General features: G+C 39.1%; 1 protein-coding gene across 1 annotated transcript in view; it reads left to right on the top strand.

Moving 5' to 3' along the window:
- Window positions 1-15,479, top strand: part of LOC134349574 (paramyosin) — a 674,039-nt gene that overhangs the window by 81,174 nt on the left and 577,386 nt on the right. The window contains exons 4-5 of the mRNA XM_063054149.1: window positions 2,981-3,051; window positions 4,907-5,039. Coding sequence (XP_062910219.1) covers window positions 2,981-3,051; window positions 4,907-5,039 — 204 coding nt within the window. The remainder of the gene's footprint in view (window positions 1-2,980; window positions 3,052-4,906; window positions 5,040-15,479) is intronic.

A 15,479-nucleotide genomic window follows, 5' to 3' on the forward strand; every position in this document is an offset into this window, starting at 1 on the left:
ATACTAAGTGCATTGTTAGGTCAGCAAACAGGGCAGGCTTACATATGTTGCAGATTGTCACCTTAAGCCCCAGTTCGTATATCAGACTGCTGATGTGAACAATAACTACACACTTGTACTATGTTATTAAATGGCATGAATGAAATTGGTTCTTGATTGTATTTCACTAGTTGAACAAATGTTAAACATTAGACTGTTGTTTGCTCCAAATTAATATAATAGTTAGAGAAAAACAAATCTAAAAACATCATTGACAGGTTACTCTTTACAATGTTTCTAAATGCTGCTAACAAACCCCACACGTGTTTAATGCATTCACATTTGCTTTGCTTCAGTGAAAGTTTGGTGCTTTGTAAATGAGCTCCATGCACATTTAATACTACATTGAAATATTAAATTCTGTAATTTGTCATTATTTTAGTAGTAGGTCATTTCATAAAGTGCTTAGAATTTGGGGAAGAAAATCAAAAGAACAGAAGAAATGGATGTCAAAGAAATGTGATTTTTGTGTTGCCTGTGGAGGAGTTTTGGGAAAGAGTTGTCTGCATACAGAAATGTCTGAAGGCATAACCATCAATGCTAAATGAGTACACAGAAGTGATTATTTGGAACAAAGGGAAGAAATAAGATTTGTAGTTTGATACAGCAAGATTCTAGAAATGTGTTGGAATGAGGTCGTGGAAGGATTTGGAAATTGGGACAAGACTTTCAAAATCAGGTAATCTGGCTTGGATGGGAATTGGGATGAGATAATTTGGAAATTTTGTAATGAGATAGGAAGCAGGTGCAAGTTTTGGGACAATTGTAATTGGATAAATTCAGGCAGAGAGAGGGAGAATACTGAATTTGAGATGATGACAAATGGAGAAATATATTCAATGTAACGTGCAAAAGAATGAACATCAAAGTTCGAAGTAAATTTATTAGCAAAGCACATACGTATATATATATGTACCATACTTGTGGGCATACTCAGTAAATCCAAGAAACATAATAGGAAGACCACACCCAACAGGAAAGAGAAACAACCAATGTGTAAAAGACAACAAACTGTACAAATATAAAAAAAAGAAATAATAATGATAAATAAATAAACAACAAATATTGAGAGCATGAGATGAAGAGTCCTTGAAGGTGAGTCCATAGGTTGTAGGAATAGTTCAGTGATTAGGCGAGTGAAGTTATCCCTTCTGTTTCAAAAGCATGATGGTTGAGGGGTAATAACTGTTCCTGGACCTGGTGGTGTGGGTCCGAAGGATAGATTTAGGTTTAAAATGTAATTTGGGGCTAAGCAGGATCTGTTCATTTTCTGCCAAGATTTGGCTGGTAGAAACGTCAGAAAACAAAAGCATATCCCAATTAGCAACAGTAAGATTTATATAGTCTGCAGTGGAGAGCTTATGTTAACTTCTTCATCACTATGCTTTTTAAGTGTAAGTGGGTATTTCTAATAAGCTACTGATTACAAAGTTTGGTGGTCTTGGTAAAACCTTTTTCTGGTCCATTGCCCTAGTGTGTTCATGTAAAAGGTTTCAGTCCAAGACTGTACAGCCACAGCAGGCATTGCAGCTCTACAACGGACTTTCCCACTGCGCACACTATATTTACATTGTCATCAAGGCAGATGGATGCTATCATAAGATTTCATAAGTTCATAAAATTGATAAAATGATACACGTTGATATGAATTTTATAACTGGGATTAGATAAAACAGATGGGAGAAGATGACTTCCATCCGCCCTTTATTTGTACTTACTATCTTGCAACTATCTCACAATTGTGAAATTTAAGAAAATAACTGATTAATACAGGCAAATGTTCAACTTTTTTTTTTCTTTTGCACAATTTCATATATTTGGTGGAAGAGAGCAGGATAGCAAACTATATCGATAGACTTTTTTATACTAAGATTTGGGTTAGAGGCTCAGTAACTATAACCCTGTTCCTGTCAGATATAAATCAAATTTGTGCTGTCTCATCAAGTACCTTTTTTAATGTCAATACAAAAGATGGAAACTGGCATAAGTTGGCAGTAAAAATGAGTAAATAACAAAAACAGAGGGGATAAATTTACACCAGGGCAGTGTTAGGAGTTTGATTTTGCAGGCTTGTCTTCTTCTCCAGAACCGAGAAGAATTAATCATGAAGAAGGGACTTCAAATATCCTTTGAAATCCTTTCTTCAGTTCTTTATTTCACTGCATAAAACATGAACATATTATTCTGTTATCAGTGCAGTTGTATGAGTTTAGAAATTAGGATTTTTCACAATTCTAGCTAATTCAATCACAATTTTTGATTATATATTGGTAGCAATCCAATTATTGTCCTTCATGTACTGTGAACTGTTAACTTTTATTAGATCATTGTAGTGCCATGCTTTTGAGTTATTGGATGCTATCATCTAAGATCACCTTGATTAATGAAACTTTTAAGACCTACTTTAAGATATAGACCAGTTTGGATCTTTTGATGTTGCCATGGTATTCAGCCATTTTATTTAGTCTGTTCTTGTCATAGTGTTGGGTTTTAACATCTGATTTTATACCACTGCTTAATGATAGGTTTTTACATCTGTACTTATGCTAGTGTTTATTAATGATGCATTATACTTTTGAGTTGAACTGTATTAATTGGCAGGAAGTACAGGCTTAAAAATATAAATTGTCTAGGCCAGTTATTGGCTTGTTGAGTACAGTATACAATAAAGATTGGCATTATTTATCATCCCCAGAGTTTGTGTAAGAATAATGTTGTACTGGATGTCCAAGCCTGTTTTAAATGTATCATGAAGAAGGTGAACCAAATAGAACTTGATCTATTTCCTCCAGTGATTTCTGACTTCCTTTTGTTAATAGATGTTTTACTTCAAGTCATCCTATTCCGTGTTAGAGTTCCATGAATATTCTGCAAATAAATATTGTCTTAAAGGAAACTAACAACATTTCTTTCACCACATTTCTTTTCTTATGCTCTTCAGTTTTCCAGTCTTAACTTGAGAAGTATTCAGCTGGAGAAAGTTGCAAGTCCAGCATTTCATAGTTCAATCATGTAAGTGTGGAGCTATATAAATTTAGTCTAACTTTAGTTGTTTTTGTTAGTATTACTAAGTACTCTAAGATTGAATAGAAATAACTTGATCTGTGCTTCGGTATACTATAGGCCCAACCAGCAATCTTTAATAGACTGTAGGAGGCTGCTCTACAAAAGGCTAATTTGCAGTTTTTAACTTTGTGACCAAATATGTTCCTGCAGAGTCTACAAAGAAATCCTGTCTCACTGCTGGCTCATTTGGTTCTCCATTTAGGATTTTTTTCCCCTCCTATCCGTAGACCTGATCTCTTGTCTTCTCTGACTAGTTCAATATTCAGTTGAACCGCATCATGTGTTTTTAACCTTAAAGGTACAGGAGGGCATCAGTTTGGCATATAATGTTTGCTGCATTAAAGCTGATATGTCACCAACCAAATAGATTTTGGTCAAAAGTCATTTTTTTCCTTCCAATAACTTGTGCTTCCAGAAAGAGCCACACACTCCATTGTAATCTTGTAAATATTTTTGTATCTCCCTGTTTTAAATGATACAAGCTTAAAGGTGGTCTGGTTGTAGATTTTAACATGAAAAGATTGCTGCTGTGGTTATATTCCCTACTTGTATTAGACTGCATTTACATAGGATCAGTTAGTGTGACAACAGGCAATGAATATGAAACTTCTTGAAGTATTTGTTGTGGGCTTAAAAACATTGGAGTTCTCTCTGTTGTTTAGCCTTCCTCAGCTGGAAAAAATTGACATCTGCTGGTTTGGCACTTGACTGAATAGTTGTCAGCAGCAGGGTAGCTGCATTCAGTAGCAGTTGGCTAGATGGCTGCATGCCAGCTTGTACCATCTGTGCACCTGACATTTCCTTCTAATTAACAAAAGGGTTAATTGTTCTGGCAGCCTCAAATGTAGTGTCTAACATTACCCAAGGGAGAAATGTACAAGTGCAGGAGTGGCAGGGGAGTGGAGATGGCGGACCTAACATGCCATTTTCAAACAATAGTTAACAGCAACTGGTTTTACTGGCCAGGCATTTGCAATAAGGTTGAACATTTTCTTGATAAATTATCCCAGGCTTAGATAGATATAGAGAGAATTGTGCCAGCAAGGGAAAGACCACTGCTTGAGGCAATTATGGAGGAACAATTTGCATCCTATTACTGTATATTCCAACCTAATTTTGTTAGGTTGTGTTAATAGGATAGTATGACAGACAGAAAGCCCAGCATCAAGTGTATTGTCAATAAAGGTTTTGGGCTTCCTCTTTGTGTCAGTAGCGAATAATAATTATTTAGATACAGATGTAAAAAGTGACAGTGCAAACATTTGTTAGCCAGATAATCTAATTTTATAAAGCTGTAATTTGTGAGCTTTGTTTCAGATAATAGTCAGTGTGGTAATGGTGTAAAGTTCACTGCAATTAAAATATGAAATAGTCTGAAATGAGCAAAATATATATTAAGGTATTGGCATTCTCTCAATTATTATGCTCTCAGGTTTGAATTCTATGCGCTTTTTTGATTAAACCAAGATATTAAAATAAAGTTTAGTTTTTAAATAGAATTTTAATGCTTAATTATGTAGTTACAGTTACTAATTACAAATATAGATACATCAATTTATGCTTTGTTAATATACAAACATATTAACTAGTGTTAGTTATATTACGTACCAGAGAGATGCTATAAATTGGAAATACATTAACATAATTAGTGTAAGAGCAATTAAAAAAGGAAGTATGATGATCAAAATAATGCATGAGGTGATTAATAATTAGCAATGTATTTGCATTATATTTTAAATACATAAAGAAAGGGAAATTATTTTATGTTGACTATGAACTATAGCTATATATTTCTATCTAGAAGGAAAAAATCAGAAATCTCAGAGCCCCTTCTGGGAGGAAAATTTCATTTGGAAACCAATGATATGATGGGTAGAAGTCTTCATGAGGAATTAAAAGATGCATGGTGTGACTGTGAACAAAGTGAGCTCGAGGTATGTTTATTTTTCTTCTTTCACTGATAATATGTGTAGCAGAAGAGAAAGGGAACACAGTAGGCCAGTCAGTCTTTGTGGAGAGAATAATCAAGTGAAAGTACTTTGTATGAAGGCTCTTTCTCATTGAGGGCCTGTGTCCAAATGTTAGCCCAAAACTTGCTTCCTCTACTGACCTACATAATTAGCAGACATCCCACCTCTCGCGGAAGTTTCGGGAGTCTCCCGCATATTGATAGTGGCTTTCTGATGGCCGGAAATTATATACAATATCCCAGAAATGGATTTTTTTGAGAGGGAGAGGGAGAGCAAGAGCGAGAGCGAGCATCCTGATTGGTCTCCCTTTGTGCTAAGAGTGGTCCCCAACCACCGGGCCACGAGGAAACGATATGAAACGATATGAGTCAGCTGCACCTTTCCTCATTCCCTGTCACTCCCACCGTTGAACTTGAACGTACACGAGGTCATTACCCACGCGCCAACCATGTCAGTGCGGGAAGAAGATCAACTCCTTGAGTTTGCAAATGACGGTGGGCTGAAAAGTATGTTTGACATAACATCTCTGCTGGCATTCTGGATCAAAGTCAAAGCTGAATATCCTAAGATAGCCATGGAAGCACCGAAGACGTTGCTTCCATTTCCAACATCATAGCTCTGTGAAGCGGAGTTTTCTGCAATGAATGCAACGAAAACTAAATTGCGGAATAGACTGGACATAAGGAACCCCCTTCGAGTATCGCTGTCTCCCATCACCCCTCGATGGCACCGTCTTGTTGCAGGGAAACAAGCCCAGGGCTCCCACTGATTCAGCGATATTGGTGTGTTGCAATGATTTTATATGTTCATACCAGGAAAATATGCGCTGTGTGTTTAATATCCAAACATTACTTAAAATGTTATGATGTTATTGACTTATAAGTGACTTATAATTGACATCACTATATTCATGCAAGGAAAATATGCGCTGTGTGTTTAATATTAAATTCGTTAGATAAACCCTTTTAGAAACGAAATTGAGTGTATTAGCCACTTACAGGTAACTTATAGTTGACTTATCACCTATATTCCAGTCGTGATTAACACACTCCACCCCTCCTCCCATCAGCCGGTCCACAACAATATTGTCAATATTAAACTGATCAACTGATCCGTGGTGCAAAAAAGGTTGGGGACCCCTGCAAGTAGACCTATCAGTTTTCTCTATGGGTGGGCTTTACAGTCGACTTCAAAAATAATGACAGTGTTGCTTGCTGCACTGTTTGCAACAGTGACTTTTCTATTGCCCATGGTGGGTTAAAATGTAAAAGCCATGTTGATGTGAGTTTAACAGGTGTCATTCGATTATTAGCATAGCTAACGTTGATGTCTATTGATGTCCTACGTGATGAGGCCAAACTCCCTGTAGACTTGCTTAAAGTGGTAATAGAATAAGGGTGATAATATAATATAATATAAGTTCATATTTTAATGTCACATTTTCTGCATATACCCAACTTGGTTTACAGATTAGACAAAATCACTAAGCAAAGTATTACATACACCCTTGGAGGTCGACCGGGGGTGGGGGGGGGGGAAGATATGGGGTTGTGGGGGGGCGGGGGTGCTACCTCCCTGAAATGAGTTTTTGCAGGGTGGGATGTCTGAATTAGTATGACTTTACCATTTCCAGTTGCAACAGTTTTGATATTGCTGCAAGACATACCAATTCCAAATGCCAAAGCCCTCTGTGATAGCAGGGTATCATGCAGTGTAATAGTGCATGGTGGACAAGCCTGTTCAAGCTTTGCATGTGTATCAGCAAAATTGACAACCTGCAAAATCTTGCTCCAAACTATCAAGGGGTTTGAAAGTTTCTGAATTACCTTGACATTCAATACAATGAAAAAATATAAAAAAAACAAAAAAAAACAGTGAAATGCTCTAAGGTTCACAGTTGAAGATAAAATTTATTATCAGAATACATACATGTCACCACATACAGCCCTGAGATTCTTTTTCTGTGGGGATACTTAGCAAATCTATAGAACAGTAACTGTAAACAATTTGTGCAAATGCAGATAGTAAATAAATAGCAATAAAGAATGAGCATGTAACAACATGATAAAAGAGTCCTTAAATGAGTGTAGCTATCCCCTTTTGTCCAAGAGCCTGATGGTTGAGGGGTAGTAACTGTTCTTGAACCTAGTGATGTGAGTCCTGAGGCACCTGTACCTTCTACCAGTTGGTACCAGTGAGGAAAGAGCATGGCCTGAGTGGTGAGGATCTTTGATGAATGCTGCTTTTCTACAGCAATGTTTCATGTTGATGTGTTCAATGGTTAAAGTGCTCAGAGTGATTTTAAATTAAAGTGATGAGCTAAAAAATAAATTGTCTAATATTTAGGCAATTTCCTTGCAGCTGTCTTCTCCATTGACTATAACTTGGCAGCAGTTTAGCAGGCAGATACCGCACTGTAAGTGTTGCGGAACTGCAGCAGGTTGTTGCTCTACTGCCGGATTTCATAAGGAGTCCAGTGATGGAGCACAGTCAGCAAAAATGTATTATTTATTTATTTTTTATTTATTGAGATACAGTGCGGAGTTGGCCCTTCAAGCCATGTCGCCCAGCAACAAATCATTTAACCCTAGCCTAATCAATTTACAATGACCAATTAACCTATCAACCAATATGTCTTGGGACTGTAGGAGGAAATTGGAGCACCCCGAGGAAACCCACATGGTTACGGGGAAGAACATTCAAATTCCTTACGGGCAACAACAGGAATTGAACCTGGGTTGCCTGTACCATAAAGCGATGTGCTAATCACTTCACTACTGTACCGTCCCAATTGATGGACAGCTCACAAATTTAGGATATTTCTGTTTATGAGGCAGTGTAAATTTTCTGCCACTTATGGAAGTAGTTTGACATGGAACTGTTAGCATTTCTCACCAAGTTTAAGTTCATTAATTTATCGATTTGTTATTTTTAATATATTGTACAAGTTCATGTGAATTTACATCTGTGATCTTTTGCATTATTCCTTAAGCTTCAATGCATCTATTAAAGTTTGCTATAGTTCCCTGATATTCAGCATTTTCCTATAAAACACCTAATATAAATAATCATAAACAAGAGAAAATCTGCAGATGCTGGAACTCCAAGCAACACACACACAATGCTGGAGGAACTCAGCAGGTCAGGCAGTATCTGTGGAAAAGAGTACAGTCGATGTTTCGGGCCGAGACACTTCATCAGCAGTTCAGATGAAGGGTCTAGGCTCAAAATGTCAATTGTACTTCTTTCCATAAATGCTGCTTGACCTGCTTAGTTCCTTAAGACCATAAGATATCGGAGCAGATTAGGCCATTTGGCCCATTGATTCTGCTCCACCATTCAATCATGGGCTGATCCAATTCTTCCAGTTATCCTCACTCCCTGCTTTCACCCCATACCCTTTGATGCCCTGGCTAATCAAGAACCTATCTATCTCTGCCTTAAATGCACCCAATGACTTAGCCTCTACAGCTGCTCGTGACAACAAATTCCACAGATTTACCACCCTGAGACTGAAGTAATTTCTCCACATCTCTGTTGTAAAAGGGCATCCTTCAAACCTGAAGTTGTGCCCTCTTGTCCTAGAATCCCCTACCATGGGGAACATCTTTGCCATATCTAATCAGTTCAGGCCTTTTAACGTTCGGAATGTTCCTGTGAGATCCCCACCATCCCCAGGGAATACAGCCCAAGAGCTGCCAGACGTTCCTCTTAGGTAACCCTTTCATTTCTGGAATCATTCTTGTGAATCTTCTCTGAATCCTCTCCAATGTCAGATTATCCTTTCTTAAATGAGGAACCCAAAACTGCACACAATACTCCAAGTGTGGTCTCATGAGTGCCTTATAAAGCCTCAACATCACACCCCTGCTCTTATATTCTATACCCCTAGAAATGAATGCCAACATCTTCTTCACAACTGACTCAACCTGGAGGTTAACCTTTAAGATATCTTGCACAAGGATTCCCAAGTCACTTTGCATCACTGCATTTTGAATTCTCTCCCCATCTGAGTAATAGTCTGCCTGTTTATTTCTTCCACCAAAATGCATGACCATACACTCTCCCATATTGTATTTTATTTGCCACTTTTTTTTGCCCATTCCCCTAACGTATCTAAGTCTCTCTGCAGGCTCTCTGTTTCCTCAACACTACCCGCTCCTCCACCTATCATTGTATCATCGGCAAATTTAGCCACAGATCCATTAATACCATAGTTCAAATCATTGACATGCCTCGTAAACAGCAGCAGTCCCAACACCGACCCCTGTGGAACTCCATTGGTAACCAGCAGCCAGCCAGAATAGGATCCCTTTATTCCCACTCTGTTTTCTGCCGACCAGTCAATGCTCCACCCACACTAACAACTTCCCTGTAATTCCATGGGCTCTTATCTTGCTAAGCACCTTGTCAAAAGCCTTCTGAAAATCCAAGTATACTACGTCTACTGCATGTCCTTTGTCGGCCCTGCTTGTAATTTCCTCAGAGAATTGCAGTAGCTTTGTCAAGCAGGATTTTCCTTTCAGGAAACCATTCCGGCTTTGGCCTGTCTTGTCATGTGTACTCCGTAATCTTATGGTGCAAAATACGCATTCAGTTCCTCTGTCATCTCTGCATCTCTCATTATAATATCTCCAGTGTCATTTTGTATTGGTCCTATAATCTACCCTTGACTCCCTTTTACCCTTTATATACTGAAAAATGCTTTTATATCTTCTTTGATATTAGTCACCTGCGTCCTCTCATAATTCATCTTTTTCTTCTGAATGACCTTCTTAGTTTCCTCCTGCAAGTTTTTAAAAGCTCCCCAATCCTCTATCTTCCCACTAGCTCTGGCTTCCTTCTACGACCTCTCTTTTGCTTTTACTTTGGCTCTGACTTCAGTTGTCAGCCACGGTAGTGTCCTTCTTCCTTTTGAAAATTTCTTCATATTTTGAATATAGCTGTCTTGTACTCTCCTCATTTTTCACAGAAACTCCAGCCATTGCTGCTCTGCTAATATAAATAATGCAATATTAGTAACATACATATTGAAATTTTTATAATAAAATAAATCACTAAGAATGTATTGACAGTGTTGGGTAAGGAGTATGGCCCGGTCACTGACCTTTCAGTGGGTGAGCAGCTAGGGAACAACGACCAAAAATCTTTAACCTTTAACATGGCTATCGATGATGATAAGTATGGACCTTGTTGGACAGTATTAAATTGGAGCAGAGCAAAGTCCAAGAGCATTAGGCAGGAACTAGGAAGAGTTAATTAGAACTGCTGTTTTTGAGTAAGTCCACATCCAACATGGTAGCATAGTAGTTAGCGCGATGCTATTGCAGCTGGGGGTGTCAGAGTTTATAGTTCAATCCTGGTGTCCTCTGTCAGATCACAAACAAGAGAAAATCTACAGATGCTGGAAATTTGAGCAACACACACAAAATGCTGGAGGAACTCAGCAGGCCAAGCAGCATCTATAGAAAGAAGTACAGTCGACATTTCAGGCCAAAATCCTTTGGCAGGACTGGAGAAAAAAAGCTGGGGAGTAGGTTTCAAAGGTGGGGGGAGGGGAGAGAGAAACACCAGGTGATAGGTGGAATTTGGATGGGGAGGGATGAAGCAAACAGCGAGGAAGAATGAACATCGATTTCTCCAACTTTCAGTAATGTCCCCCCCTTCATCATTTCCCATCCCCTTGTTCCTCCCTCATGTTATCTCCTTGCCCGTCCCATCACCTCTCTCTGGTGCTCCCCCCCCCTTTTTTCTTTCTTCCATGGCCTTCTGTCTCTTCTACCAATCAACTTACTAGCTCTTTGCTTCATTCCTCCCCCCCCAAGTTTCACCTATCGCCTGCCGTTTCTCTCTCCCCTCGCCCCATCTTTCAAATCTACTCCTCAGCTTTTTTTCTCCAGTCCTGCCGAAGGGTTTCGGTGCAAAATGTCGACTGTACTTTTTTCCATAGATACTGCCAGGCCTGCTGATTTCCTCCAGCATTTTGTGTGTGGTCCTCTGTCAGGTGTTTGTACAATTCCCCCCCCCCCCCGTCCCCCCACCACCATCTCGTGGAATGAGTGGGTTTTCTTTAGGTACTCCAATTTCCTCCCACATCTTCCTCCCAAAGACGTATCAGGTTAACTCAGAATTTTTGGGAGTTGCTGGGTGGCATGCATCGAAAGGCCAGAAGGCCTTATTCCATGCTGTATCTCCAAGTAAATAAATTAGAAGTAAAAATCATAAATGGGTTTCAGTATCATAATCACAGCAAATGTAAAATTTAAATTTGTATTTTAAAGGTAGTCACTACAGTTGTTCCCAACAGTGAAAATTCGCTCCTCAGTTACTTTAATTCACCATTTTTGAACTAGATATTGCGGTTGATATTGGTGAAATAAATATTTACAATAAACCTGAGTTTTTTCTGTTATTTCTCTATTCAAAGTAGTAGTGATTTTAATATTGCTTGAATTTTTATGGAAGTGTCTCTGTTGAAACAACATTAATATACTGTACATTTTCTAATAAAGCAACAGTTTTTGCAGATTCTCATCCTGTGTAAGCATTATTTTCACAGGTCTTTTAAAGCAATAACCAAAATATTTTTATAGGCTCACAGTGCCTATAAAAATTATTCACACCCCTTAGATGTTTTCATGTTTTATTGTTTTACAACATTGAATCACAGTGGATTTAATTTGACTGTTTTTAGACTGATCAACAGAAAAAGAATTTTTTGTGTCAAACTGGAAACAAATCTCTACAAAGTCATCTAAATCAATTACAAACATAAAGCACAAAATAATTATTGCTTAAGTATTCGCACCCTTCAAGTCAGTATTTAGTAGATGCACCTTTGGTAGCAATTGCAACCTTGAGTCTGTGTGGATACTGCAGGTCTCTATCAGCTTTGCACATCTGGACACTGCAATTTTTTCCCCCAACCTTCTTTACAAAACTGCTTAAGCTCTGTCAGATTGCATGGGGATCATGAGTGAAGAGCCCTCATCAAATCCAGCCACAAATTCTCAGTTGGATTGAGGTCTGGACTCTGACTTGCCACTCCAGGATATTAATTTTGTTGTGTTTAAGCTTGTGAAGCTTTGGCTTTAGGTTTGGGGTCATTATCTTGCTGGAAAACAAAACTTCTTCCAAGTCGCAGTTTTCTTGCAGACTGCATCAGGTTTTCCTCTCGGATTTCCCTGTATTTTGCAGCATTCATTTTATGCTGTACCTTCACAAGCCTTCCAGGGCCTGCTGTAGTGAAGCATCCCTCAGCATGAGGCAGTCTCCACCATGCTTTATGGTAGGGATGGTGTGTTTTTGATGCTGTGTGGTGTTTGGCTTATGCCAAACATAACATTTAGTCTGATGGGCGAAAAGCTCAATTTTGGTTTCAGAAGACCATAGAACCTTCTTCCAGCTGATATCAGAGTCTCCCACATGCCTTCTGGCAAACTCGAGCAGAGATTTCATGTGAGCATTTTCCAACAGTGGCTTTCCCTTTGCCACGCTTCCATAAAGCTGTGACTGGTGAAACACCCAGGCAGCAGTTGTTATATACGCAGTCTCTCTTATCTCATCCACTGAAGCTTGTAACTCTGCCAGATTTGGCATAGGCCTCTTGGTGGCCTCCCTCATGAGTCCCCCTCCTGCACAGTCACTCAGTTTTTGAGGATGGCCTGTTCTAGGAAGATTTACAGCTGTGCCATATTCTTTCCATTTCTTGACAATTAACTGTACTCCAAGGGATATTCAGTGACTTTGAAATTTTCTTGTATCCATCTCCTGACTTGTGCTTTTTAATAACTTTTTTTGCGGAGTTGCTTGGAGTGTTCTTTTATCTTCATGGTGTAATTTTTGCCAGGGTACTGATTCATCAGCAGTTTGACCTTCCAGATACTGGTGTACTTTTACTACAATCAATTGAAACACCTTGATTGCACACAGGTCTCCAAACTAATCTCCATTTAACAAATTATGTGACTTCTAAAACCAATTGGCTACACCAGTGATGATTTGGTGTGTCATATTAAAAGGGGGGGGGGGGTGAATACTTTTGCAATCAATTATTTTGTGTTTTATATTTGTAATTAATTTTAGATCACTTTGTAGAGATCTGTTTTCACTTTTCACGGAAGTGTCTTTTTCTGTTGATCAGTATCAAAAAAGCCAAGTTAAATCCACTGTGATTCAATGTTGTAAAACAATAAAACATAAAAACTTATGGGGGGGAGGCGGTGAATACTTTTTATAGGCACTGTATATGATTTGGTGTAGTGTTAGTAGTTGATGATCTGTAGTATTTTTATAACTTGGTGCTTTAGGATGAAATTATTATCATTAACATTTTAAATTTCCAATCCACAAAACAGATGGTACTAAAATATCATAAGGTCAAAACGAAGTGACAACATATCATTCTGTAGGCATTTAACTTTCATCTGAGGACAGTCCAGTCCTGGGTGACCCTGGCTGACTTGGGTGTCAGCACTTGTTCTTTTTCAGCAAGTTGTTAACCTAAGGAAAAGCTTTAGTTTTGTATTAAGTGAGGAGAAATGGCAAGTTCATTCCTCTTTATTCAGACAAGCTCACTTCATGATGAGGATGAATATCTTATCACTTGTGTCAGAGATTTGTACAATGCTTATTAATGATGGAAGATGCTGGACTTGGTCTTTCTTGTCTTCTGTATTGATTGCCTTGTACTCTGTAGCTGCTGACTAAGATGGATGGACATGTGTGGCACAGTACCATAGTTTCCTGTGATCAACTAATATGGCAATGCTGATATCCATCAGATACTCTGATAACTATCTTTTTAAAATATATTTTGTTGCTGTGATCCCAGCATCTCAACCTTTTGGCACATCATGTATTGCTAGTTTTATCATACTTTCACGTTCTGTTAAATAAGGGCTTTTCTTGAGTTTTGAGAATGTTAATATTGTTGCTTTATCCATATTTTGCCCTTGGTGAATACGTATATCAAATGGAACTATAAGATGTAACAGGATTATTTGGAAGGCAAAATAATTTGTTTTTCTACTTTGCTCATTCTGACCAAATGATCAGAACCTGTTAAAACAACACACATCAAAGTTGCTGGTGAACGCAGCAGGCCAGGCAACATCTTTAGGAAGAGGTACAGTGGACGTTTCAGGCCGGGAGCCTTTGTCAGAACCTGTTAAAATATTGGATGTTGAAGAGTTTTATTAGCTTAAGATTCAATACAACAGATCAGTGAATCCATCTTATGAGTTAGAGACTCAATTATTTACTATATCCATATAGTATTCGTCTATATTTTTTGTCAAAAATTGAATCCATTTTACTTAGGTTATGGATGAGGACTACCTATCACCTCACCTCTATATCCTCACAGGTGACTGCCTATCACCACACAGTATATCCTCACATGTGACTGCCTGTCACCTCACAGGTGACTGCCTGTCACCTCCTGTTGATGAGAAGTATAATTTAATTAATGTGAATTAATTGGGCCTGGGTGCCTTCAGACCATGGATACCACTGTCACTAAATCTGGCTCAAATGACTCTAGGCAGCTCCAGACCTCAGATCTCACCATCGCCAACTCCGGTTCCACCAACCCACCAGACTGTGAATTACTTGGCCCACAGCTTCGGTTGCAGCCCCAACTTTGGCCAACTCCAGCTTCAGACCCAAAGCTTTCTCGCTTCTGCTGGGCTGCTGGGCTCCACTTCCCTCACTAATACTCCCAACCCCAGGTCTCTCAGGCTCCCTGTCACCTCTTCGGCCTTCAGAACCTCCATCTTCTTCCTGAAGGTCCTAACCCTCCCCTCTTCTCTGATGCCACCAACGCTGTTCCCCCCCCCACCCCCCCGATCCCAGCTCTAATCCCTGCCCTGTTCTCATCATTCCCTTTGACTTTCCCCTCTCTGACGTGGAACGTTCTGACTTCAGCAGAGGCCTTACCTTTTATTCCCTTCATTTGTACCTTAATAAGTTCAGTGCCTGTCACGATGCTGAGCTCTTCTTCTATCACCTCTATCTCCAAGCCCACTTCTTTGGCAAGGATTCCCAACTGATGTCCCCCTTCTTTCATTTCCAACTTTCTTCTTCAAATTGTACTTCTTGGTCTGGTTTTCTGCCTGATCTGGATCTTTCCATCTTTAATTGCTGACGAGACATCAACTGGCTCGACATTAGCACTCTTCTCTCCTCGTTGAACTTTATCCCCTCTGAACACTCTGCCCACTCTTTCCTCAATCAATCCCAACCTCACCATCAAACCCGCAGGCAAAGCGATTGCTGTTGTACTGTGGTGGACTGACCTCTATCTTGCTGAGACCCCAGGCAGCAACTCGCAGAAACATCCTCTTGTTCATCCCTTGAACAGGACTCCACTGAGGACCATTAGGCCATTGTCTCCTGCACCAT

Source organism: Mobula hypostoma, chromosome 1 (assembly GCF_963921235.1).
Source record: "Mobula hypostoma chromosome 1, sMobHyp1.1, whole genome shotgun sequence".
In the NCBI taxonomy this organism is placed as follows: Eukaryota; Metazoa; Chordata; class Chondrichthyes; order Myliobatiformes; family Myliobatidae; genus Mobula; species Mobula hypostoma.